Source organism: Apteryx rowi, unplaced genomic scaffold (genome assembly GCF_003343035.1).
Source record: "Apteryx rowi isolate R43461 unplaced genomic scaffold, aptRow1 scaffold_338, whole genome shotgun sequence".
In the NCBI taxonomy this organism is placed as follows: Eukaryota; Metazoa; Chordata; class Aves; order Apterygiformes; family Apterygidae; genus Apteryx; species Apteryx rowi.
In genome coordinates, this window is record NW_020449841.1 from 653,768 (window position 1) to 677,210 (window position 23,443).

Below are 23,443 nucleotides of genomic sequence, written 5' to 3' on the forward strand. Positions count from 1 at the left end.
CCTCTTAAGCCTTTTGCGGCCTGGCTGACTTGGGAAGCCAAGGTTAAAGAAATCCAYGGCAAACCGTGTCTGTGGAGGGTAATAGCAAGAAGGTTGTGTGGTAGGGAGGGAATAGGAGGCCTTTCAAGGGATCAGGCTTTTACTGTGGTTTGAAGGGGTCAGCACTGACTGTACAACCAAGTAGTTTTGTGAGATGGGGGAACAGATGTGGCCAGAGACTGCCACAGCGCTGTAATCCCAAGGGCATTTGGTAAGGCGTAGGAGTCACTGTGGCCTCCCTGTAGCCAGAGTGCTCAGATCTCACGTAGGCGCTGATATCCCATTATGGGCTGCTTGAAATGGCCAAGAGACCAGAGTCCTGGAGCTGAGCACGAGGGGTAGGGAAGCCCCATGATGAGAAGGGCTCACTCAGAGAGCTTGCATCTGTTACTTGGTTTTGAGAGCACGGCAAGGAGGGAGAGGGGGATGCACAAAACCAGAAGAAAACATGTCATCAGCAGAAATTAAAACTGAACTGTTTTATCCCAGCACCACCAGCTTCTCTATAATGACCCTTAAAGACTGGAGAAGTGTCATCAGGCAAATACTGCTAGGGCAGGTGTGTCACGGGGGTGGGACACTGAACACAGGAGCATTGTCTCTTGTCCAGTCATCCTGCAGATCATGAGCACAGTTATCTCTTCAGTATTTCCCATTTCCCTGGAGTTCACAGTCCTTGTTCTGAATTCGTACTTTCCGCTCAGGAACTGTCTTCTGAAGAGAAAAGGTGAAATGTGCAGGCCAGCAGGACGTTGCATACCAAGGGTGACTGGCTGCTTCAGTCATATGCTGAACACCTTGGGCCTGAACACTTTCGATGCTGGAGAGAGATCTCCGGGGGCTGGAGAGCTGAATGTGCACAGCGCTTGTAGTGGCAGGACTTGGAGGCTATCTACACAGCCCGGTGCCTGGGGAAGGGCCTCTTTGGAGGACCATGACTGACAGTAGGGACTGGGATGGAGGAGATGAGGAGAGGAGACTCCTGGGGAGTGAAAGGCATGGAGTGGTCCTGAAGTTGTAGCTTCTGGACTGGCATGTGGGAGCGATGAACTGGGAGTGTTGGTCGTAGAGGTGAAATGAACATCAACAGCATGTCTTAATGGCTTTGACTTGCAGAATGGCATTGCGGGGCTGAATTGCAGTTACCAGCTAGTTGCACTTGTGTGTGGGACAGGAATCATCTTAGGAGAAATGCTTCATGTATTGCAGGATTTGTGTGCCTGGGGTGGGAAGTTAGGAACTTGGAGTGAATATGGCTGGAGGACAGAGAAACAGTGATGAGGATGTGTGTGTGGAAGGAGAGGTGAGCAGGATGGGGCTGGGTGGGGAGAATGGGACTGGAAATCTGTGCAAAAGCTGCATGAAAAATGGAGGGCATGGGAGCAGGTGTTTGGAGGCTGGGCTGCAATGCAGGGTGGTGTGGGAGGGCTGGGCTGGACCGAACTGTTGTGGGGCTTGGGGAGTTGAAATGGTCATGAGTAAGGAAACTGCACAGTGCTGCTAGGCCGTGGAGAAAAAGTATTGTCAGGCAGGTACAGCTGCGTGTGGAGGACGCGTCAGGTAAGCAGGCAGTGCTGTTGACTGGGCCAGACAAGGCTCCTGACAGGTCAGGGAGGCAGGTTGTGTTGGTGGGGTAGCTGTGCTGCTGAGGACCTGGCTGCCTGCAGCAGGCAAGCTTCAGCAGACTTTGAGCTGCTCTGCTGTGCCAAATGGAGACAGGGAAGGTGCTGGGAGAATACCTCAGGACTTTATAATGCCATGTCTTGTTCCTCATCTAGGAGAGCCCCACTTTCTGATGAGGAGTCTAAAACGAGCAGCTCCCAGCACTTGGGGTCTCAAGAGTTTTGCGTCAGCAGCAGCCTTTCCAAGGTGAGCTCCTTGTGTGCATGTCTGGGTCCAAGAAGTCGTTTCTGTGATGGAACAGGCCAAGCAAGAGCATCTGTCCCTAACTGGGTCCTCTGGGCTCTGTCTTCCAGAGGGATGTGCCTGACTGCAGTATGGGAGAAGCAACTCTCTGTTTTGGCAAAAGCTGTTTGCCACTTCCCCACGCGTGGCCTTCTCAACATCCTGTGAGGGCCTAGGGAGGGGAAAGTATTGCCTGCTTCACTAGGAGCCACTTGCACAGCTCTAAGGAACATCTTCTCCCTTCTTGTTGCAGGTGGAGCTCACAGCAGTCAGCGGTGGTGGCAGCAATGCCCAGGGGCTGGATGCAGATGGCAAGGTGGAGGAAAAGCTTGGTCCCAAACTGGAAGAGCAGCCACCTGATCCCAACCCAAGCCCAGAGTGTGTGGGAAAGACTGTGAAAGAAGATGATGTCCTGGGCCCTCTGGCAAGCCAGGGGGATGGCAGAGGGCAAGAGCCAGCAATCCCCAGAGCTACTGAGCAGGAGAGCACTGGTGCTGATGCTGCCTGGACACCTGCAGATCCTCACAGCGACAAGCAGGCTGATGTTCCTGCAGCCTGCTCTGCAGCTCCAGAGAGTGAGCCTGCTGCGAAGGAGAAAAGCACCCCAAGCACTGGAGCACAAGGGCTGGGAGTGCTGGCAGAGGGGACATTATCCGTGGTTGCTTCCAGCTGCAACACATCGGCCTCCACCCCAGCTACTTTCACTTTGAATAGAGTGTGCTTTCCCACATCTCAGGCCCCTGCTATGCAAAAAATGCCCCTGTCCTTTCAGCCTGGGGCAGTTTTGAGCCCAAGCCAGCCACTAGTGTACATCCCTCCACCCAGCTGTGGGCAGCCGCTCAGTGTGGCTACACTTCCAAGTACCTTGGGGGTCTCCTCCACGCTCACCCTCCCTGTCCTGCCCTCCTATATACACGAGCGTTGCCTGCCAGGAATTATTGCTTCCCCAGAGCTGCGCTCCTACCCCTGCACCTTCTCTGTGACCAGACCTTTGACTTCAGATGCCAAAGTGGTGTCTGTGGAGGTGAATCAGCTCAGCTGCTCTTCACCTTCAAGCGGAAGTGGTGCCCAAACTGCTGCCGATGGTGCTCTCCCATCCACAGCTGGCCCTTCCCTCTCATCCAGCCAGCCTCCATTGGCAGCATCATGTGGAAGCAGTGCCCCTTCGTCGGGCACTGGTACACACACCAGAGCCCCAGGTGCTCCCGAGCCGCACGTGCAGGGGGCTACTACTTCACTTTCTCCTCTGAAGTCCCCTCCGCAGCTAGAGCGTGAGATGGTCCCCTCTCCAGAGTGCAGTGAGATGCCTCTTGATCTGTCCTCTAAGTCCAATCGCCAGAAACTGCCTCCACCCAGTCAACGCAAGACACCTCCTATGCCCATCCTCACACCCGTGCACACCAGCGGCAAAGCATTGCTCACCACAGTCCTGTCCAAGTCCCAGCGCGCAACCCAGAGCACGGGCAGCAGTGTCACCTCGTGCCTGGGCACCACCCCTCCCTTCGTCATCTTCCCCGAGTTCCTGCGTAACGGGGAGCAGGGCTCCTGGGTGAAGAACACCACACTCATCAGCACCATTCCAGGCACCTACGTCGGGGTGGCCAACCCAGTCCCCGCCTCGCTGCTGCTCAGCAAGGACTCCAGTGTGAGCTTCAGCAGGGACCCTCGCCACCTTCCCAAGCAGGAGCCTATTTCCATTGTTGATCAGGGAGAGCCTCGAAATGCTGGGATTCCCTGTGGGAAGAAAGCCAGCCAGGTCAGTGCAGAGGGACAGCAGGATCCTGCTAAGAGACTTCTTCATGGCAGAGTTGCTTCAGGAGCTCCTTTGTGTCAATCCAAGGACATCTCTACCTGGAATCCTGGCCAGGGAAGTGTTTACCCCCGTTGCCCGGTAAATGGAAAACCTTCCAATCCTCAGCTTCTGCCTCTCGGCTGGTCTCCTTATCATCAAACCCCTTTGCTTTCGATTGGCATCTCCACAGTGGGGCAGCTGCCACCAAACCAGAGCAGCGCCTGCAAGCCCTCTGGTGCAGGGGAGCTCCCGACATTCCCTAGCATGCAGCCTGCAGAGTCTGGCACAGCAACCCAAAGCACACCAGAGGGACTGCCCAGGCTCCCATCTCTGGAACGGGAAGCTGCCTCCAAGAGCAAGAACTGCCGGACCTTGCCCAAACTCTATGAGGAGCCTGCCAATCCAGGCCCACTGAATGCAGGTCCATCTCTTCAGGCCAGTCCTTTGGATGTGAAAGGGGGAAAGGGGAAGCCAGAAAACCCTCAGAAGAGTCAAGAGTGTGATGAACCAGAGGCTGACTCCAGTAAGGAGAGCAACGTACAGACTGAGGCTCCCCAGGGGAGCTGTAGCCTCAAACAGCTGGATGCAAAGCCTAAAAACCAAGTGTTAGCAGCCTATTTGTCGCATGATCTGCCCACAGTAGGGCAGCAGAGCCTGCGAACAATTTCGGAGGTGCCTACTGCACCCACAGAGAGTCAACACAAGGAGGGGGGCTGCGAAGGCTCCCAGGAGCAGCCAGCTGCAGAACCGCCCCAGTGCATGCGTCAGGTGGATCTATGCAGGCTCAAGAAGGAGCGAGTGGAGTGTGACATGTCATTTGCTTCTGCGGCCTGCCCGCGAGCTGGGGCTGCTGCCCAGGCCTTTACTGAGGTCAAGCTCAAGGCAGCAGGCCAAATCAAACAAGAGGGCAGTGCCCGCTGCAAGACCAAGCGGCAGCATGATGGGGATATCAAGCAGGCTCACAAGAGACTGAAATGCAAAGCCCAGGACAGCGAGGAGCCTGCAAGCAAATCAGGGAGCCAGAACATGCATGGCCGGAAGGTGGGTGAGAGGCTGTGAGGAAGGGTCTCCAATGCCAAGGAGGGGGATAGCTGCCAGATATGGCTGTAGCTGGGACTATTGGGTTATCAAAAAGGTTAGCAGGTAGGGTTAGGAGTGAGGAAGGAGCTCTTGCTGGGGAGAGCAGCTTACTGCACAGAGCTGGGGCTTATACTGGCTTTCTATCCATGCTCTTTGGCGTTACCTGACGGTGGATTAATATCTGAAATACCTGGGTCTGCAGGCTTTCTAGGGCAAAAGTGGATCTGGATATCTACAAATTCCTGAGCTCTGTGTTGTATGTGGGTCTCAAAAATGCTGAAGGGCAGCAGCGGTGTTGGTGTGGGACAGCATTTTGGCATCCCTTCTCCTTAGCTCCTCCAGCACAGTTAGTTGGCAGTTCAGGCTTCAACCTGTATCCTCCATTCGCAGTGGCGAAAACACCATGATGATCTGCATGAAATTAGCCAGCGAGAAAGCCGAGCTGGCCTGGGATCAGTGAAAGATCACAACAGCCTCAGACTGAAGCGTAAGCGCAGGAGGCCGGCGAAGACAGAATTCCCATCGCCAGCACACCGGGCGGACAGCCATGAGGAAGGTACTGGTACGAATTTAAGGTGGCAAAATGTTCTCACCCTGTCCAGCTGCAGTGTTTCCTTTAGCGCCGGTGCTCTTCTGCCATGGAGCCAACTGCAGTTCTAAAGCTGCATGGCTCTGGAGTTGATCACTTCCCAAAGCGGACTGTGATTCTAGATGGAGCTGAAATGTGATGCCAGACTGCCCTTTCCAGGCTAGCAGTCTTGCTTGCACAAATTTCCTTCTGACTTTTCGGTGGCATTGTTTCTCAAGGCTTTGTTATCTTCACAGGTTACCTTGAGAAGAAGCCCAAGAACAATTTCCGGGATTTCATTCCAGTGGTGCTGAGCAGCCGGACGCGTAGTCAATCAGGTGAGTCATTGCCGTGGGTCCTGGAAACGGAGACATCGCTGCTGAGCAAAGGCAGGGTACTTTGCTGCCCTCTCAGATCAAACGAGTCCTGGGTGGAGTGGGAGCATTTCTCTGTTTACATGGCCTTGTCCCTGTCTTCTGTCCTGCCCCACAGGGCTTTTTCTTGCCAATATCCTTGGCTCTTTTTGTCAGTTAGAAATTCCACTTTCTTTCAGGAAGCATTGCTGGCTCTTCTGCTAGCTTGACAGGAGAGTGCGATGTGACCGGTCAGGAGATTTTACCATTGGAAGAGGATCAGGAAGAAGAAGAAGAGGAGGAGGAGGAGGAGGAGGAGGAGGAGGAAGAGGAGGAAGAGACGTCCTTGAAATGTCGCAAGCTGCGAAAATCCCACAGGACATCACGCTATCATAGTCGCAGGGCCAGGGACAGGTCCCTGTCAGAGAGGAGCGGCTGTCACTTGCGGAGGGCCCGGGAGCTGCCCTGGAGAGTGGAAACACCCAGGCAGCTGTGGGAGCCCAATGAGGAGGAGGAAGATGACAGCCACATCAAAAGGAAGAAAAGGAGACGGCAGAAAAGTCGGAAATACCAGACAGGGGAATATTTGACCGAGCGAGAGGAGGAGCAAGTGGGCTACCCCCACAGGAGGCGAAAATCCAAAGCAGGTATAGTTTGGGAAGGGGTTTCTGGTACCAGGAGCCTGGGCCCCAGGCCATTTTATATATTTATAATGATGGAGTTTTGTCATTACAACTAGAGCAGTGGGCTCGCATGGACCACTTCAGCTGGTCAGCTCTTTAAAGAATATTTAAAGTACATTTTAGGGTAGGGAATACCATCTTGTGTGGCTAATTAGGTAGAGGATGTGGGAAAATGAGAATTGGAGGAGGTAGCACAGCAAATTTTTTATGGACAAGCGTGGACCCCTGGGAGGTGTTCAGCATTCCTGGCTAAAATAGAGAGAGGTGGAGCCACTGCATTTCAGCTGGCCTTCTTTATGCTTTGTTTTGCTTGATTAAGTTAACTTGCAAGCTTGCACCACAGAGCATGAGGGAGAATATTAACAAAGTCAGTGTGTTGCAAGTGGCGCTGTGGTTCATATTTGCAGCTTTGCTAAGAGGAGAAAGCTGTGCCACCTGCCTGTGTTGTGCTTCCTGCTCTACCTCCACTCTTGCACTTCTTCTTCAATAACTGCCCTGACTATGTGGTCAAAACTAAATCTGTGATCTGTGTGTCCCTGAGGTTTAGTGGTCTCTGCACTCCCTTTTCCTGGATGTTTTGAAATATGTAACTGTCAGCCAGCTATCTCTGTCTGTTCAGGGGCATTTTGAGGTTGTTGGAAGCAAGGGTGGTATTCATCCAGCAAAACATACATGTCCAAATGTACGTGTTGACATCTGGCTGGTAGTCCAGACTGTGTGTAGCTCTGCCTGAGCTGTCCTGCAGGTAACTTCTGTCAGTGTTGCAAAAGAGCATGCCCCTGCCAYAGTGCCACCCTGGGAGAAGTGCTTCTCTGAGGGCTGCCAGCTCTTCCTGCGCTTGGGCCTTTCTGTGGGAAGTGATGTAATGACTGTGGACCTGTTGCCTTCTGCCACACCGCATCAATGCTCAGACTGACAGTCCTCAGGAGAAGCTGAGATGCTACTGAGGCACTATGTAGTAGGTAGTAAAGATGGCCTGGCAAAGGGCAGTCTTAGCGAGGTTAGGTTAGAAAGTGATGGTGCTGTGCTTCTGAAGACCTCTTTCCCTGCGTGGTCTGAATCAAGCAGCTGACCAGTTGTGATTTTCAATGAGTGTGCTTTCTGTAAAGGTAAAACTGTTGACCGGGATGCTTAGTTAGCACATTGCCTGCTAAACTCTGTTGTTTCAGGTTAGTCACAGGGTTTCTTTTGTGTCCTAGCCCTCAGTACTGCTAAAAATCTGCTGTGGGCTGTCCAGAGGGGGTGGAAAGTCAATTGGGTGTTTAACTCTTAGTCTCATCTCTATAGTCTCAGATATGTGTGCTTTTAAGCCACTTTCATCCTACTGTGTGCTCTCCAAAGCTAGGTGTCTGCTCTACCATAGTTTTACACTGCTGTACTGTCTGGCTGCCTCCGTGTGAAATCAGTAGCAAAGTTTCTAATGGGCTTCTTGGCATCTTTGCATTGCTTTCTATGAACTCTCTTAGACTGTCTCCCACCGAAGCCTCTTCAAAATGGAGCCTGAAAAGAAGGTATGAGTTCAGCAACATTTGGAGAGATTTTTTTTTCCAGGAGCTTTATCACACATCACAAAGTTGTCTGTTCTCTCTCAAGGATGGTTCCATAGCCAGCTTCCCTCAGAGACCATTTGGTTACTTGGTCCTCAGATGTGTGAGCTTCTGTATTTTGGATTCTGAGATTCAGCTCATGGCCTAGAGGCATTCCTGGCTTTGGAGATTAGGACCCAGGCTTTACACTGGCATTGAAAGGTGGCTGGAAGGCTCAAGAGGGACATGAGGCCAGCCCATGTCTTTAGAGAAAGCAGACAGCTGCATTCAGTACTAGCTAAAGACTCTGCATCATCTTTAGATACGAGCTGCAGTGATCCACTGACAAATGCCTGGTTTGTTGTGGCCAGATCCCCTCCGGGGGCAAGGTGAAGTCTTAAAATAAGCATACCACTTTCAGCATTTGGTTGCTGATACCACCTCATCATCCAAGCGTAGCCAGAAAACAATCGGGACCCTTGGCTTCAAGGCACTTGAATAAAGGAGGCTATATCACTTTGATAGTAAAAATATTTTGATCCATTGGAAGTGTCTTCTCTCTCTGACCAATGCTCCCTTGATTTTGGGCAGACCACTTTGATCAGCTGGGCTGGCTGTTCGTCTATGAACACATTCTTTGGCATTTTACTGCTGATAGTGATGGTCACGTCAGCTAAAGGCAAGGCACACATTTTTCGTTTTTTCACCGCTTTCTCTTCATGCACCAGCCAGAGACTTGGTTCTTCCTCATCCCATTCCCCACTCTTCATAGGCTCACGCCATTTCATATCTGTTTCCTCCCCACGGGCAGCTGTTCCATCGATGAGAGCGTGTTTTCTCGCACAGACTTGCTTTCTGCCGAATGAGGTGTATTAAATACTACATTGATGGGCTGATCTAAAAGTCTTGGTCTAAAACACAGACCTCCTGCACATTGGCAGAAGGAATCAGATATCAGGGAACATGCAAAAGGGAGGAGTATCTCAATTCCTTGTACACTGCCCTGGGCTTAGCTGTTCAAGTGTCATAATTTTGTAAAAGGGACAAGAATAGTGTTATAGACAGCCCAGCAGAAGTCTCTGTCCAGTGACTGCTTCCAAAAGAGCAAGCAGGTTAGTGACTGCCATGTGCTGTCTTCTTGACAATTGAATATCATTGCTAAAACTTTTCTTAAATACAGTCTAATACTTGTGCRTGAATTTAAAAAAGAAATATTGTGTTCTATGCAGTGGGAAGTTAGAACTACCAACCCCGATAATGTCTCATGATGAGCTCTACTTTGTTCAGAGCAAGGCAGGCCTATTCTCTTAAGGAAACTTCATCTGTTTCTTGCTTATGTACATCCAATATGCTGTATGGTGTCAGGCTAGGGCCTGTCTAGCCTGCTGTTTTCTCCAAACCAGGACAAGCGGAGAGGCTATGCAGGGCAAGCACAGCTACTTCCTTGGCTCCAGTCCACTGGTGTTCCCCAGCATCCAGAGCAGCTGAATTAGGGACCTCAGAAAGGATGTCTCTGCCCAGTCCTTTTATGATTCTTTTATGGGTTTGTTGTCCATAAATTTGTCTAAACTCTTTCTGATCCTGCTTATATCATCCACCTCCACTGCCTCCTGTGGCAGTAAATCCCTGAAGTTCACTCTGTGCTCTACAAAGTCTTTTCTTTTATCATTTCATAGAGTTCCCCTACATCTTCTATTGCAGGATTGGGTGAGTAAGATTTCTGTGTGTAACTAATCTATCCCTCTGTGATTTTGTAAGCCTTGATCACATCCTTCTCAGCCTTCTCTCCAGACTGAGGAGTCCCAGCCTCTCTCAAAAGGCAGGTTCTCCACCCCTCAATCATTTTAGTTGCTTTTCTTCACCACCGCTCCGTCTTTCCTGAGATGTGGAGACCTGAATATTACACACTACTTAAGATGTGCATGCTTCATGATTTTATATGTGGTTCTACGTTGGTATCTCAGCCAAACCCATTTTTCTTAGCAAGATCCATGGCCTCTGGTTCCTAGCAATAACAAGCCTGGATGGAAGTTATTTGCAGTGCTTAATGTGGAGAATCTAAAATATCAGCACAACTTGGAAGTTGAAGATGCTGCTCCTAGAGATCTACAAAACTTGCCTAGGTACTAGAGACAGAAGGGTCAGTCTTTCATGTGGCATCCCTAATGGACCCAAACATTTTCTTCCTGGGGATTCCTCTCTTTATCCTTTGAACTAACCTACTGGAGCATCTCCTAGCCCTTCGCCTAGAAATGAAGCAGAGGACTGTTCCCAAATGAAGTGCTCAAAGCTGTGGAGAGAGCCGTCTTGAGAGACTCTGATTCCCAAAAGCTGTCTGCATGCTGTCCTTCCTTTGTAACCTATTTTATTCCAACACTGATGATCTACAGCAAAGAGGCCTCACGCAAGTCAGTGCAGTTATATGTTCATGAGGCTTTACTTTCTCATTCCATACTTTGTTTTACAGTTACTGTCATGCCCTTTTTATGGTATGTTGCTATTTAAGTGAACCAGAGTGCATGCCCTTGCACAATGTTTAGGGTTCTGTAATGAGCAACCCTGCAGTTCCGCATAATGCGAGGAAGAAAAGCTTGGATTTCCCTTGAGGCATTGTGCTACTTCCTGCCTGAATGCATATTAAATTAAATGTTAATATACTACTTAAGTTAAGGGGAAGACATGAGAGGGCAAGGCAGGGTCTGATTTTGTAGGCAGCAAAATAACAACTGTTCCACAGCGTAAAGGGGATACCTCCCAAATTTTCTTTCCCTCTGAGAGGTGTCCCATGTGAGAYCTGCTTAGCTTTGCAGATATTAGGGGAATTCACTGTATAGCAGCATGCAGTGACCAAACTACTGGGAAGCGTGCTGACAAGCTGGGCTGTTTCCTACTGGGTTCCCTGCCCAGGGAGACCCTGACCCACCTGACTGTCATACCTAAAGAAAAATCTTAATCAGTTGCGTGCAAGTCCCAGATCTTGGTAGGATTGGCCTTTTTAAGCCAGGATGGCTGTCTGACATTGTGCATCTTGTGTTCATTCTGAGTCCATCCCTGATGGGTAAAATTTGTGACCTCACTGTGCTTGTTCTTACTGCAGTGACTCTACTGTGGGTCTGGATTTCCGGATTTGTAGCCATCAAAGATTTGCAGGGATTAGTTTGTTTTGAGTGGTGGGCAGAGATCGGGGTTGCTGCCCTCTGGTTCTGCACTGATAGAAGCTCCTCATTCCATTTCTCCTTTAGATTTTAGGTACCGGAAGCAGAAGGAGTCTGGGCAGGGCAAAGGCACAGAGCTACAACTGAGAAGTAGGCTTTCCCCATCTCCCCGAAAGTCTCAAGGACGCCCAGACTTTCGAAATGGCTTTTTTCTGGAGCACTCGGGCAGCTCTGCCATCCAAGAAGAGCTGGAGAAACCATCAGGAAAACGCAAATGCAAAACCAAACACCTGGCAGGGATCTGTGATGAGGGGAAGGTATGTCTTGGACTGATGAGGGGAATGCTGTATGTGGGGAGAAACAAGATGGGGGTTCCTGTTAGTAAGCAATGGCTGCATGTGCCAAGGAGCTGTGTTCCATTCTTTTTCAGGTGAAAGGATGCTGGAATCAGCCCAAAATGCGCTCTCTGAAGAAGCCTCAGGACTTGTGGCCAGTTTGTAAGTCCCGTCGGGTCAGCCCAGGGTGTTCCCCTGAGTTACCTGTGGCCCAGCACATTCCTCCTGAAGCTCGGCGGCTGATTGTGAACAAAAATGCTGGGGAGACCCTTCTGCAGCGAGCGGCCCGCCTGGGCTACAAGGTGAATTTTGGTGGATTTTGCTTTTCTGTGCCTGCACTGCCCCGTTTTGGTTTGTGTGTAACCAGGCCTGTGCTGATCTTGTTCCTGCAGGACGTAGTACTCTATTGCCTGCAGAAAAAGAGTAGTGACGTGAACCACCGTGACAATGCTGGCTACACAGCTCTGCACGAAGCCTGCGCACGAGGCTGGATTGATATCCTGCACATTCTGCTGGAACATGGCGCCAACGTGAACTGCAGCGCACAGGATGGCACAAGGCAAGCCAGCAAGAGGGAGGACATCAGGGAAGCCCTGAACAGCATTGGGCAGTGAGCCAGGGGCAGTTTTCCAGGAAGAACTGCCAGTCATCACTAGATTTGTCTTAACGAGAAACAGATCATTTGCTTTGTGAACTCTTCTGATCTCTTTATCTGCTAATGCTTCCATCTTTGCAGGCCTGTCCACGATGCAGTGGCAAATGACAACCTGGAAACCATGTGGCTTCTACTCTCCTATGGTGCTGACCCCACTCTGGCCACGTACTCTGGACAGACAGCTGTGAAGCTTGCCACCAGTGAAGTGATGAAGCGCTTCCTTTGTGGTAGGTGCAAGCCTGGGGGTGGCAGTGCTTCCATCCTTCCTGTGTGGCAGCACACGGGACCAAATCTGGGTGCCCACGGGTTGAGAAGTGCTTGAGCAGCAGGGGTTGAATAACTTTAGCTCTATCGTGTCCTATGTGTGCATTTTTACAACGCAACCTCTAATTATAGAATTATATATCATTTTTCAAGTAAGATACAAGTAACTTTTCAGTCTTTAATGTACAAGGCCAGAATGCTGGCAATGTGGTCATCACATAACTATACAGGCAGGGCTGTGGATGAAGGATGAAGACGCTGTGTTTAATACCTGCAGTTCCTGGTTCTACAGCATAGCCTAAATGAATATATTTTTGCTGTCAAGTAATGATGCCATCTACTCTAAAACTGTTCTGCCCAAATGCTGCTTGCCTGCCATTGTTACAAAGGACCATTTTGCATTACTGTAGCTGAGAGTGAAACACATGCCCACTTTCTGTGCTGTTAGTGTAGAGTGTTGTGGCTCCAACAGAACAGCAAGGAGGACAGAAACAGCTAGAGTTAGATGGTGGTTCCCACACAGGTACAACGGAGAAGTTTTCCAGTTTTGAAAAAGTCTGGTTTGCCAGCTGTCTGTCTGTCAGTGCTCCTCCGGGCTTAACTGCACACGTTTGTTAGAGGTGTAATTTTGAACTCAAGACAATTCTAAGGACCCTCCTTTCCAACCCACTCAGTATTGTCAGTTGTTTTCCACTTTAGCTTCTATTTCATCTTCTCAGCCCCAGGGCCGTGTTGTCCTCTCCTGAGGGGGGGCACCCTTTTTGCAAGTTGTAGTTCAGCTTTTGCCATAAGGTCTAGCTGCAAAATAGGGTAAAACACTTCATTTCCACTGCTTTTCCCAGGAGCAATAGATATGCACTCCAGGATCATGCTTTGACCCAGAAGATATGCATTTCCCCTCTCGTTTTTTTTCTTCTTAGATTACCTTTCGGATCTCCAGGGCCGTACAGACGGGGATCCTCGAACAGCATGGGACTTCTACAGCAGCTCTGTACTAGGTGAGTTCAGTCCATCCCATTTCCTTTATACCTGCAGAGCAGAAAGAAGTATGTCTGCTAGATAATGATGTGTCGCTTGCTCAGGTTGTCTGTCAGCTTCCCTCCCAGCTCATGTGGTACAGAGAGATCCCGCCATTATGTTACGTGCTGGGAGTTCCCAATGCTCCTGAAAGGGAGTCTTTCTTTGGGAAGCGGCATGCATGGTTCCCTCTGAGTAAGGTAAAAACTGTGCAAGACTAGACTGCATGAGCTGCTGCTGATTTCTGAGAGTCTTTGGGTCTCAATCCTGTAGCAGGTTATTCTTGTCGTAGTTCTTGTTACTCCCTTGCTAGCCAGTCATCAAGATAAAACCAAGGAAAGCAGAGGAAATCTTTATTTCTTTGAGGTGCTCTCCTTAGTAGCAGTCCTGAACTTCCAGGTTCTCAGAGCTGCCCATCCAGTGGGACAGCTGTGCCTTGGGGTTATAGACCCCTCTCCTCTGCTTCAGAGAAGGGCATTTGTCTGGAGGAGTTCCTTCTCTTACAATGCCAGGCATTTTCCAGTGAAAGCATGACTTGCACCTTATACTGTCAAAGACTTTCTGAAGAGGATGGCTACCAGCTTAGGAGTTTTCTTGAAATAGTGCAGGCAAAAGGTCCATAAATTGTTCATTATATTATTCCAGTTCTGCTAGGGTCCATGAATAAAGATGTTCTGGATCCAGCCACGGGCCTGTAGCAGACTGCAGAGTCCCTCCCAACCACTAAGACAGTAGATCATCACTGTCAAGTCCTCTGTAAAGACTTGGATTATTTCTGCACTTGGCAAGCTCAAAGACTGTTGATTTTAGTTGTTTCCTACTGTCATTTTAGATCTCCTTTTAGAAACGAAAAAAAATTGGATGCATTTGGAAAGTTGGTCTTGATATCCTTGGAGGACCCTGATGTCTCTTCATTTCAGAACAGATGAAATTCTGTATTTCTAAGAAAACTCTTTGTCCGTAGGCCTTTGCGTCTCAGGCATGCCAAGGAAACTGTTCAAAGCAGAGCCTCCTTCCTCTAGATTTCTAGCTCTTGAAGCTATCACAATCCTTTGAGAAGAATCCTCATTACCAAGAGAAAAATAGCTTTTCTTTGACTGTAATATCTTAAAAATATTACCCCTTTTGATTTATCACTGACTCCCTCTTGGATTTCTCTGTTAAGCAAGGAAGGAAAATTGTGGGTGGTTTTGCGGGTAAGAAGATTTGGCTCTTTTTGGTTACTACAGCATGGCTGAGCTCTTGGTAACCCAGAGAGCTTATGTACTTGAGTTTGAGTATCTGCTTATTATGTCCCGTTCATCAGTGCCTTTTCCTCTTCAAGATCCTGGCATGGGATTGTAGGCTGCCAATTCTCATACCCCATAGGAGACCAGCTGCCACATGCAAGTCATTCAGAAACATGCTGTCTTGTTTTCTGCTTTTTGTATACCTTGACCCCTGAAATGAAAGAATGGATCTTTGAAGGCTAAACAACCTGATTGCTTTTGGTTAAAATTAGCTGCTTGTTTCAGTTCTCTCTCTCTCTTTCTCTTTTTTTTTTTTGGTGTGGCTCCCTTAGATTGTCTTGAAAATCCTGTCTTTCATTGTATCTTTCCACATTTCTTTCCTCCACCCCAGTAGGCAAAAAGACAACTAATTTCCATTGATTTTCAGTAGGCAAACCCTCCCCAACTCTTGCCATTTTTGTCAGGTGAGGGGCTATTAAGATGCCATCAGTGATAGCAGTTCACTGCTCACAAGGACCTTACTTAAGTGCTTGGTTAATGCAGGGAAAGGCTCCACAGGAAAACATGGAAATGCTGGTGACAGCACTTCATTTTCCTCTGCCTGGACCTCAGTTATGCTCTTTGGAAGGTTTTGTTTGAGGATGGAAGAAGACTACCTATTCTGTTAAATTAAGCATGTCCTATTTCTTCCACTGGGACTTCACACTAAATCATGGCCACTGTGAATGTGCCTCTGCTGGGTCTCTGTCATTTGCCTGGTGCCGTCTGTCAGGCTTTGTCTTCCTTCTGTCCTGTGCTGCCTGAAGCTGGTTAAAAAGCCAGACAAACCCAGCATGAATCTGCCTGTGCACATCCCTAGGAGCATCTTTTCATCCTTGCTCCAGTAGAAAGATTCTTTCAGTGTTCATTGGGATGATGCTTGCATCTCGGGTGCCTCAGGCTTTAACAAGTATCTCCACACTGCTTGGGAGAACTCTGGTCCCTCCCAGCCCCAAGGCTGATGATCCCTGGAGGAATGCCAGCTGCACAAAATGTTTTGGATCTCCCTGGGTTTGGTGTAGCTTGTGGGATATTTCCGTCTCTGGCTTGGGATCACTGCCATCGTCTCTCTAAGCTGATCTAACTCTACACTGCTGTCAGAGCTCTTTTCACCCCTCCGTGTGGAGCATTCCCAGTGTTGCCCTTGACAGCGTCTTTGTGAGGCTGTATGATGGGTTGTGGCAGGGAATTAATCTAACTGGAAAGTAGTTCTTTATCTTGCCAGGCCTGTGTTCAACAGGCACAGAAAGGGACCTCCCATTTCATCCACATCTAGATCAGCTTACAGCAATAGTGAGGTGACACTGTTGGACCTCTGTCACCTGTGTTTTGACAGACAATACTGCAGGGCAGCATGTGAACAAGCAAGGAAGAGCAAGATGCCAAGCTAGTGACAAGGGGCTGTTTTCTTTGTAGTGGTGTTTCTTGCATTTTTTTTTGAAATGGGCCCTTTTGGCTCAGTTACCTTATGCAGTCACCTTTGGTCACTGACAGAAGACTTTCCCCAGGGCAGGGAAGTACCTGGTTGTGTCACAGAGTAACTGAGCTGCTCCCAGCTGTCAAAGGCAACAAACCAGCTCAGCGGAAATGCTTCTCTTCCTTTAGTGATTCAGTTCTTCAAAGTTTCCCTTTTCATCAGAGCAGCCAGCTGAAGCACAAAACATTGCRTGTCACTCTGGGTGGGAGGAGCAATCCCAGGCCCAATGCGTTTCTATTCTTTGAAGCAGGAATGTTGTCCATGGTTTCCCTTAGATGTGCAAATCTCTGGGGGACACAGGATAATGAGAGAAACCAGGGTGTGAGAGCTCTGAGATCTGGGTATGGTAAACTCATCAGTGTCATGCGCTTCACGCTGCCATTACTCCAGAGACAACGTCCCACCCCAAGGTTTTGTTCTACACCTGGAACTAACATTTTTGTGCCTGATGTTGCCATGTTGCTCTGTGATGGTACAGGATGTTCCTGTTCTCATCTGAAGCCTTCAGTAAAGCTAGCGGACAGGACCAAGTGAAAAGAGTTCTCAGGACAGAACCATAAATTTTGCCACATTAAATGCATTTAATTCTTTTTTTCCTGGATTACCCAAGAAATGTGATTCTTCAGTCATGGCACTCTTAAGCTTTGCCTAGAGGTGATATCAGGCCAATATTCATATCAGTTATTTTTGTCCTATTCTAAAATAAGTTTTGAAGGTATAAAAACCCTGTTTTTCTGTTTCTTAGGGACTTTTCTCTTTTGGAGGACTTAGAAATGACTTTGTTGTTTCCTGAGACCCTGTTTGAGCCCGTGTCTTCTGTTGTCTGCTGTTGTTTCTCTGTTAAAGTAACATTCTTACTGGATGCTGCATTTATTCATAGAGCAGTGTGGCACTTGGATCTTATTCGTGCAGCATACCATAAGAACACTTTTTGTGTAGCCTTTTCTTTTATGCATGGTGTTGAACTTTTGCATGATTGGTTTATTTGCTTACCAGCACATTTGCTCTGATTTCTCTCTATAGAATCTAAACCTATTTTCTGAAAGTTTTGGGAGCTGTATTATCTCAGCAGGACAAAAACACTTTGAAAACCCAAGGCTATTCATACCTTTTGATAATAAAATCCTGACAGCAAGCTATTTTTCAACAGATGCTTTCCAAACTGGTGAACAGTGAACTTAACCATGTTCAAATTGTTTCTGGATCGAATGTGCTATTCTCCATCTTCTATGCAAGCAAATCCTGCTAGATCTCACATACCCCTTAGAAAGGCTTAAGCCAGAAATGTGTGGGTCTGCTTCTCTAAAGTCATCCTTATTGTTGTTCTCTTGTATAAGCCTCTAGATCTGCTGCACGATTTGGTGGCACCATCTTGCAGTCCTTATGTACACACAGCCCCTGGCACACACCTCTGCATAACCTGCTGACAGTTGTCAAGTGGAATTGGGGTGGAGAAGTGCCCAAAGAGCAGAGAACAATGACCTCCTTTATAGGAACCATGGTCCTTAGAGATGCTTTGTCTGCTTGGCTCCTACATCCACTTCCTTCCCCACTTGTGCAGATGCTTCTAGGCTGAGGGTGGCTGTGCTGGCAAAGGAGTGGGGAAATGACTGAGGGCATTTCGGGAAGAGCCTGAGGTGTCAGTGTGTGTTTGAGCCAAGAAAACAGTTTCATCTTGCAAGCAGGTAGTACATGGCCTCACATGTGGGATCAGTGCAAACCTGAAGATTACTATAACATAATTTGCTCTTTCAACCTAACAGAGTCACAGAGCGGAGTTACCAGGCAGCTTAGCATGCAGAGCAGCCAGCACTCCCTCATTCTCCAAAATGAAGGGCTGGAAGGAAAGTGTGAGGAGCCCCTGGGATTTCTCTCTTACATTTGCTGTGATGTTGTGGGCAGGTGCATATGGAAGTGTGGTAGTAACTGGTCATTCCCCAGGGACCAGTGAGTGCTGGCTGGAGTGAAACTGTGATTGATGCCAACGTCTGTTTTGATTGTTTCAGAGGGGAAGGATGGCATTGGATGTGATCTCCTGCTCAACCCTCCAGGAAGTTCAGACCAGGAGGAAGATGAGCAAGAATCAGACAACTTCATGTTTGAGTTCTCAGACAAGCCACTGCTTCCCAGCTATAACCTCCAAGTGTCAGTCTCTCGGGGGTGAGTATCATTTCCTGGAGCAGAGAGAATTTGGGGGAAACTAATGCTACAGTGGAGGGGAACCCCATGCCTCCTGTTACAGTCAGCAAAGACTGCACAGTGGGATTTAGCCAAACAAAGGCAGGAGTGAACATCAGGCTGAGGTGAACCACTGGATGTGACTGATCAGCTCTCCAATGACTGTGGAGGGAGCCGGCAACTCACTTAGATGGATGCTCCCGCAGCACAGATGTGCTTGGAGAAATCCCAGCCTGGGCATTATTGACTGCTGACTAGCATATGGCACAAAGCCTGTGAAGTCCTTCAGGTTCTGATTTGGTCTCCTTAATTCATCACTTAAAGGAAGTTTGGTCATGTTCCCCAGACGAGATGGAAAAGGGAGACAGACTGAGGGACTATAGGTGAGGGGTGCATATAGATGAGGGAAAGGAGCAAGGAAAAACTCTTCTGGTTTAAGAAAGGATAGAGGTTTGTTTCAAAACAAACCCAAAAAGCAATGCAGGTAAAACCAAAACTCTCTGGAAGACGTTTGTTTTTGTCAGCTGCTTGTTGCATACCCTTCTGTACCACTGGTGGTCACAGCCCTGGCATCCTATTTACAGATGACAGCGTGTCAATCATCTGAGCTCCTTGAARCTAAGAGTGGCTTGTGTATCTCAGATGGTTATTTTCCTTAAAATTAGGATTAGAGATACTGAGTTACAGACAGCCCCCTGCAGAAACACTGTCAGTGTTTGGAAACGTGTGGTTCTCTAGGGAACCACTAGTGATTTTCCTGAAGAGCTCTGGCTGTGGGACAGCTTGGCCAATACCACTGCACCACTTGAGATAGACTCGTGGGTCCTCAGGGAGCAGAAGGGTTTAGTCAGGGATTTCCCCATGTAATCCTACTGCCTAGCCAAATGCATTCCATTGCTGTATGGTGTCCCTACGCTGTGCCTGTCAGAAAACCTCCCCTCTCTTCTCCCTCTGCTGTTGCTCTTGGCTCAGTTTTTGTCCAGCAATGGTTAGCAACAACTTGCATTGATGGGTGTGAATAGACCATTTTCCCTCTGTCATGGGAAAGTCTAGATCAGGTCACAGCACTGGAATCGTAGCTTAGATAGACATTTTGCTGTGATCAGACACAGGTATGTGAGTAGTCTTGCCCTCTCTACCTTCTGTGACTGCTCTTTGTTGGACTATTGCATTCGCTTAAACTGCAGGGAGGAGAAAAATGACTTGGCAGGGGAAGCAAGAAAAATGCCACTTTTTCTTCCTGTTTAGCAAATTTCCCCTCCTGCCAATTTCTACCCATCCAACAGGACATGCACAGTGCCCAGGAGAAATGACAGGGAGGGAAATGGAGCCCCTAGTGTGGCTCATTGCTGGCAAGGGGGGGAAGCTGCCAGGACACTCTTTTAACATTTAACTTTTACACTGATGTCCCTGTCCTTATTTGAGTGTTTTAAGGAGATAAGAGCATTCAAAACCAGGCAATTTCTAGGAGCCTAGATCTGGCATTATTCTGTACACACGGTCTGTCCAGACTGCTGAGTGCAGTGTGCAACCTGGACCTCACTGTTGGTACTGTGGCAAGGGGAAGGCCAGCATGTGCTCACCCCAGAGATGGTCAGGTGGGAAACGTGCCCATGGACCCTTCCTTCCCTAATGCATGACTCTCCTGCCTTCCCCGCAGGCCCTGCAACTGGTTCCTCTTCTCCGACGTTCTCAAGCGACTGAAGCTGTCCTCCCGCATATTCCAGGCCCGCTTCCCACACTTCGAGATYGCCACGCTGCCCAAGGCCGAATTCCAGCGCCAGGTCTCCCTCAGCCAGGTGCTGGCCCAGGCCGAGGTGCCGGAGAGCCCCGAGCTTGCGCCGGGTGCTGCAGAGACAGTGGAGCTGGTGCACTACGAGCCTGAGCTGCTGCAGCTGCTGGGCTCAGCAGTGGAGTACGAGGCCTGGAGCAGCTGACGGGGATGGAGCCGTTCCCTGCATCGTGAGGCAATAATAAGGACCAACGGGAAGCAGCCCTCTCAGTGCCAGCAGCAGGGACCCAAGTCTTTGGCCAGCTAGTCCACCTTTCCTCGTGGTGCCCGAGCTCCAGCTGGGGAGAGATGACACTCGCCTCCAAGGACTTTCCAGGGTCCCTTTTTGATGAGCAGCAGTGGTGGCAGCTCCCTGCCAGCCCTGTCCAGCTACTGCAGGAGATGAAGCCCTCTCCTGGGGGGCTGTGTTAGCTGGAGCTCATGGGGCAGCGACTGGCTCCGGCTCTGCTGAAGCGAGGAGCAGCAGGTGCCTCTGCCTGTCCCTGCCTGACCCCATGGAACTGCGCCTCTCTCTGCCCTCCCTCTCCCAACGTCTTCCATAGTATTTATTTAATTAGTATTTAATTTGTAATGTTTCCTTTTGTTTTTTGCTGAGTCTGTATCACTGTGATTATGTGAGCTCCAGGCTAGGGGACAGGGGCTTCCTCTGGTTCCTCTCCAGCACTCCCCGAGGCCAGCGCTCCCCCACGGAGCAGTCAGCCCTTGAGCTGCAGAGCTGGGAAGTCCCTGGCTCCCGCACCTCCACTGGGGGCCTGGGGACAGCCGTGTCTCTTAACTTTGGAGCTGGCTTCTGCTGAAGGCACTCCCTCACCTGCAAGCGAGGCCAGCTGAGAGCCAGCTGCTCTGCTCCAGCCTCTCATCAGGCTCCTTCCTGCGTTTCGTTCGTGCTGCTGCTCCCTGGCCCCATCAGCTGCAGCCTGCAACCCCCAGCAGCTCCCACACTTGCAGCAGCTTGTCCTCCCCAGGGCTCGCTCGCTGCTGCGGGTCCATCCTCGCCGCCTCACGCGGGCTTTGCCGGGCCCCTTCCCCACTCCACCCACCCCTGCCGTTTCCCCAGGAGCAGTTCTACTGGAGAGAGGGGGCACGGCGTGCCGGCACCCACAGCCGGGGCGCGGAGCAGGGGTGCTCCGCTCCACCGAGATGGTACAGTTTTATTGTACAGGTGCTAACAGGACTCTTGAGGACGGSACAATCTGTTTTTTGGGGGTTTTCTGTTTTATTCCTGGCTCTTCCTCTGCTCCGCAGTGGGAGTGTTGGGTGGGTTTTTTTGTTTGTTTTTCCTTTGTGTTGTGTTTATTCCCAGCCAGGGCAGGTGTCTCCCTTCCCCTTGGACTCCCAGCTGCCAGCCTCCCCTTCCTGGGGCCGGACAGCTCCTTTTTTAAGCCGAGGGTTTTTTGCCTTTGGGTGTGTATTCTGGCTGCTCTTTCTGATTTCTGTTTTATTATAAGCAACCGGCTGTGGTGTCAAAAACACTTATGTACAGAAAAAACCTGCATCAGGCTTCCCGTCTCCTGGCTCTTCTTCTTTCGGTGCTGTGCCTAACGCCTGCCCTGGGCCAGAGAGGCTGCGCGGCAGCGCTCCCCACTCATCGCAGCCGGGCTGCCAGGCTGGAGTGGTGCCTGGCGATGCCTCCTCCCTCCCCAGCTCGCTGCCAGCTCTGCCTGCGCCGGGGCCACTGGAACCGCAGTGAGAGCGGAGGAGCGGCCCTGGCCATGGCTCAGCTCTTCCTGCTGGCGCTGGGCCCCTGGCTGGCACCACTGTGGGATCCTGGAGATAGGCAAGGGGGGGGGGATGTTGTTGCTGGCCGAGCAAGGGCTGGCCCAGCTTTCCTTGCTTGCTATCCCCAGCCTATGGAGCAGCAAGGATGCACTGATCCCTCAGAGGCTGCCTGCCCGGAGCTGCCCACAGCAAGGCCAGGGCCAGGCATGGCTCGAGGTGCTGGCTGTGATACCTTGGCAGGCGCCAGCAGTATTTTGCTTGTGCTTCGGGCTGCAAGCTGGGTGCTGATGCTGGCCAAATCCTCGTTCTGCACGGGATGCAGATGCACAGTGCTCCAGCTCCAAGATGAAGGAGCAAAGCCCTTGCGCTCAGCCTGGTTTAGGCTTAAAGCCCTTTTGGCACCGCTCCCCCTGCCAGGGTCCAAGTGCTGCTCCCAGCCCTCAGGGCTGCAGTCAGGGAAGGTGAGGATGTTATTGGTACCCAACGCTGGCTGGGGGAAGGATGCAGGGGGATGCCAGCACCCATGGGTGATGCACACTTTTGGCAAGGGATGGGGTGGGGGGAGGCAGCCCTCTCTTGCACACCCTGACCCATATGGAAGCCAAAAGAAAGAGGAAAACACCACTATTCCCCATGTACACAAGGAGAGCCRTTTCTGGACTAATGCACACAGCAGGAGCGTTACAGCCAAAGCTGCCTGTGCTAAACTGCTGCCTCTGAGGGTGGCAGACTGCCTGTCCCACTGCCCCAGCAGGCACAGCTCCTGCCCAGGGCAGCCTTGCTGCCCAGCTTCATTTACATGGGAGCAAACAGCTTTGGGGGTTTTATGCCTCTAGAAAAACTATGCCTGCTGCATTTTAAACCTGTTTCCCACCAGTCCTCAGGTCCCAGATGTCCTCTTCTTTGGGGGTTGTAGATGCCAGCGAGCTCTGGCAGCACCAGTGCCCTGGTGCCAGCACCCAAGGAGCTGGGTGGGAGCCCCTGGCTCAGCCACATGTGTGCACACAGGCAGCTCTGGCTGTGCGTGTACGGAGGCGGGGGGGTGTTGGTGCACAGGGGGGGAACCTTGGCYGCAGGGTGCCTGTACCCCGCTGGAGTGCCCCAAAATGGCACCGCGGCCCCATGCCACATCCCGACACACGGGCTTGCCAGAAGCAGGGGACACAGCTGCCCCAACCCCGCCACCCCTGGGGCCAGCCTCCCTGGTTGACTTGCCAGCCGCGCGCTCACATTGCACAGTCCTGTGCCAAACCAAAGCCCTCAGAGGGGAGCAAATATATTTTTCTGAATAAACAGAGGCCAGAGAACTGCAGTGCTTCTCCATTTGCTTTTCAATAGGAGGCACCATGGGTATGTGCTACAGGCATGTGCTGGTGCCTCCCAGGCTGAGAGCTGCCAGGGCGGCTTTAAGCATTTTAGCCGGCAGGGAGCCCCCTCCGCAAGCTCAGGCTGCGGTAGAACGTGCATCGGTTTGGGTAGATATGATTTTTTTTTTTTTTCTTTTTCCCTACAAGTGCTGGAAAAAGGACAGCGCAGCGTCCCCCCCCCGCCCCAGGAGGTATCACGCTGCCATTTGTGGCAATAGCCACACAGCTGGTGAGTGGCAATTCTTCCTCCAGCCCTTTAAGCTGCAAGCT

The 23,443-nt window shown here is 50.4% G+C and overlaps 1 protein-coding gene across 3 annotated transcripts in view; it reads left to right on the forward strand.

Annotated features, from left to right (window-relative positions):
• The window catches only part of BCORL1 (BCL6 corepressor like 1), a 24,308-nt gene extending 2,725 nt beyond the window's left edge, over window positions 1-21,583 (forward strand). Inside the window, exons 1-13 of one of the 3 annotated variants that reach the window (XM_026072152.1) lie at window positions 1,284-1,342; window positions 1,818-1,908; window positions 2,198-4,777; window positions 5,207-5,378; window positions 5,642-5,722; window positions 5,938-6,384; window positions 11,189-11,418; window positions 11,532-11,738; window positions 11,829-11,995; window positions 12,173-12,318; window positions 13,276-13,353; window positions 18,124-18,277; window positions 19,956-21,583. In XM_026072152.1, the coding sequence (XP_025927937.1) occupies window positions 1,317-1,342; window positions 1,818-1,908; window positions 2,198-4,777; window positions 5,207-5,378; window positions 5,642-5,722; window positions 5,938-6,384; window positions 11,189-11,418; window positions 11,532-11,738; window positions 11,829-11,995; window positions 12,173-12,318; window positions 13,276-13,353; window positions 18,124-18,277; window positions 19,956-20,232 (4,656 nt within the window). In that variant the 5' untranslated portion in view covers window positions 1,284-1,316 and the 3' untranslated portion in view covers window positions 20,233-21,583. Of the gene's footprint in view, window positions 1-1,283; window positions 1,343-1,817; window positions 1,909-2,197; window positions 4,778-5,206; window positions 5,379-5,641; window positions 5,723-5,937; window positions 6,385-11,188; window positions 11,419-11,531; window positions 11,739-11,828; window positions 11,996-12,172; window positions 12,319-13,275; window positions 13,354-18,123; window positions 18,278-19,955 lie in introns of those variants that run through there. The other 2 variants (XM_026072149.1, XM_026072151.1) reach the window with 2 other exon arrangements.
• The last annotated feature ends 1,860 nt before the right edge of the window (window positions 21,584-23,443 follow it).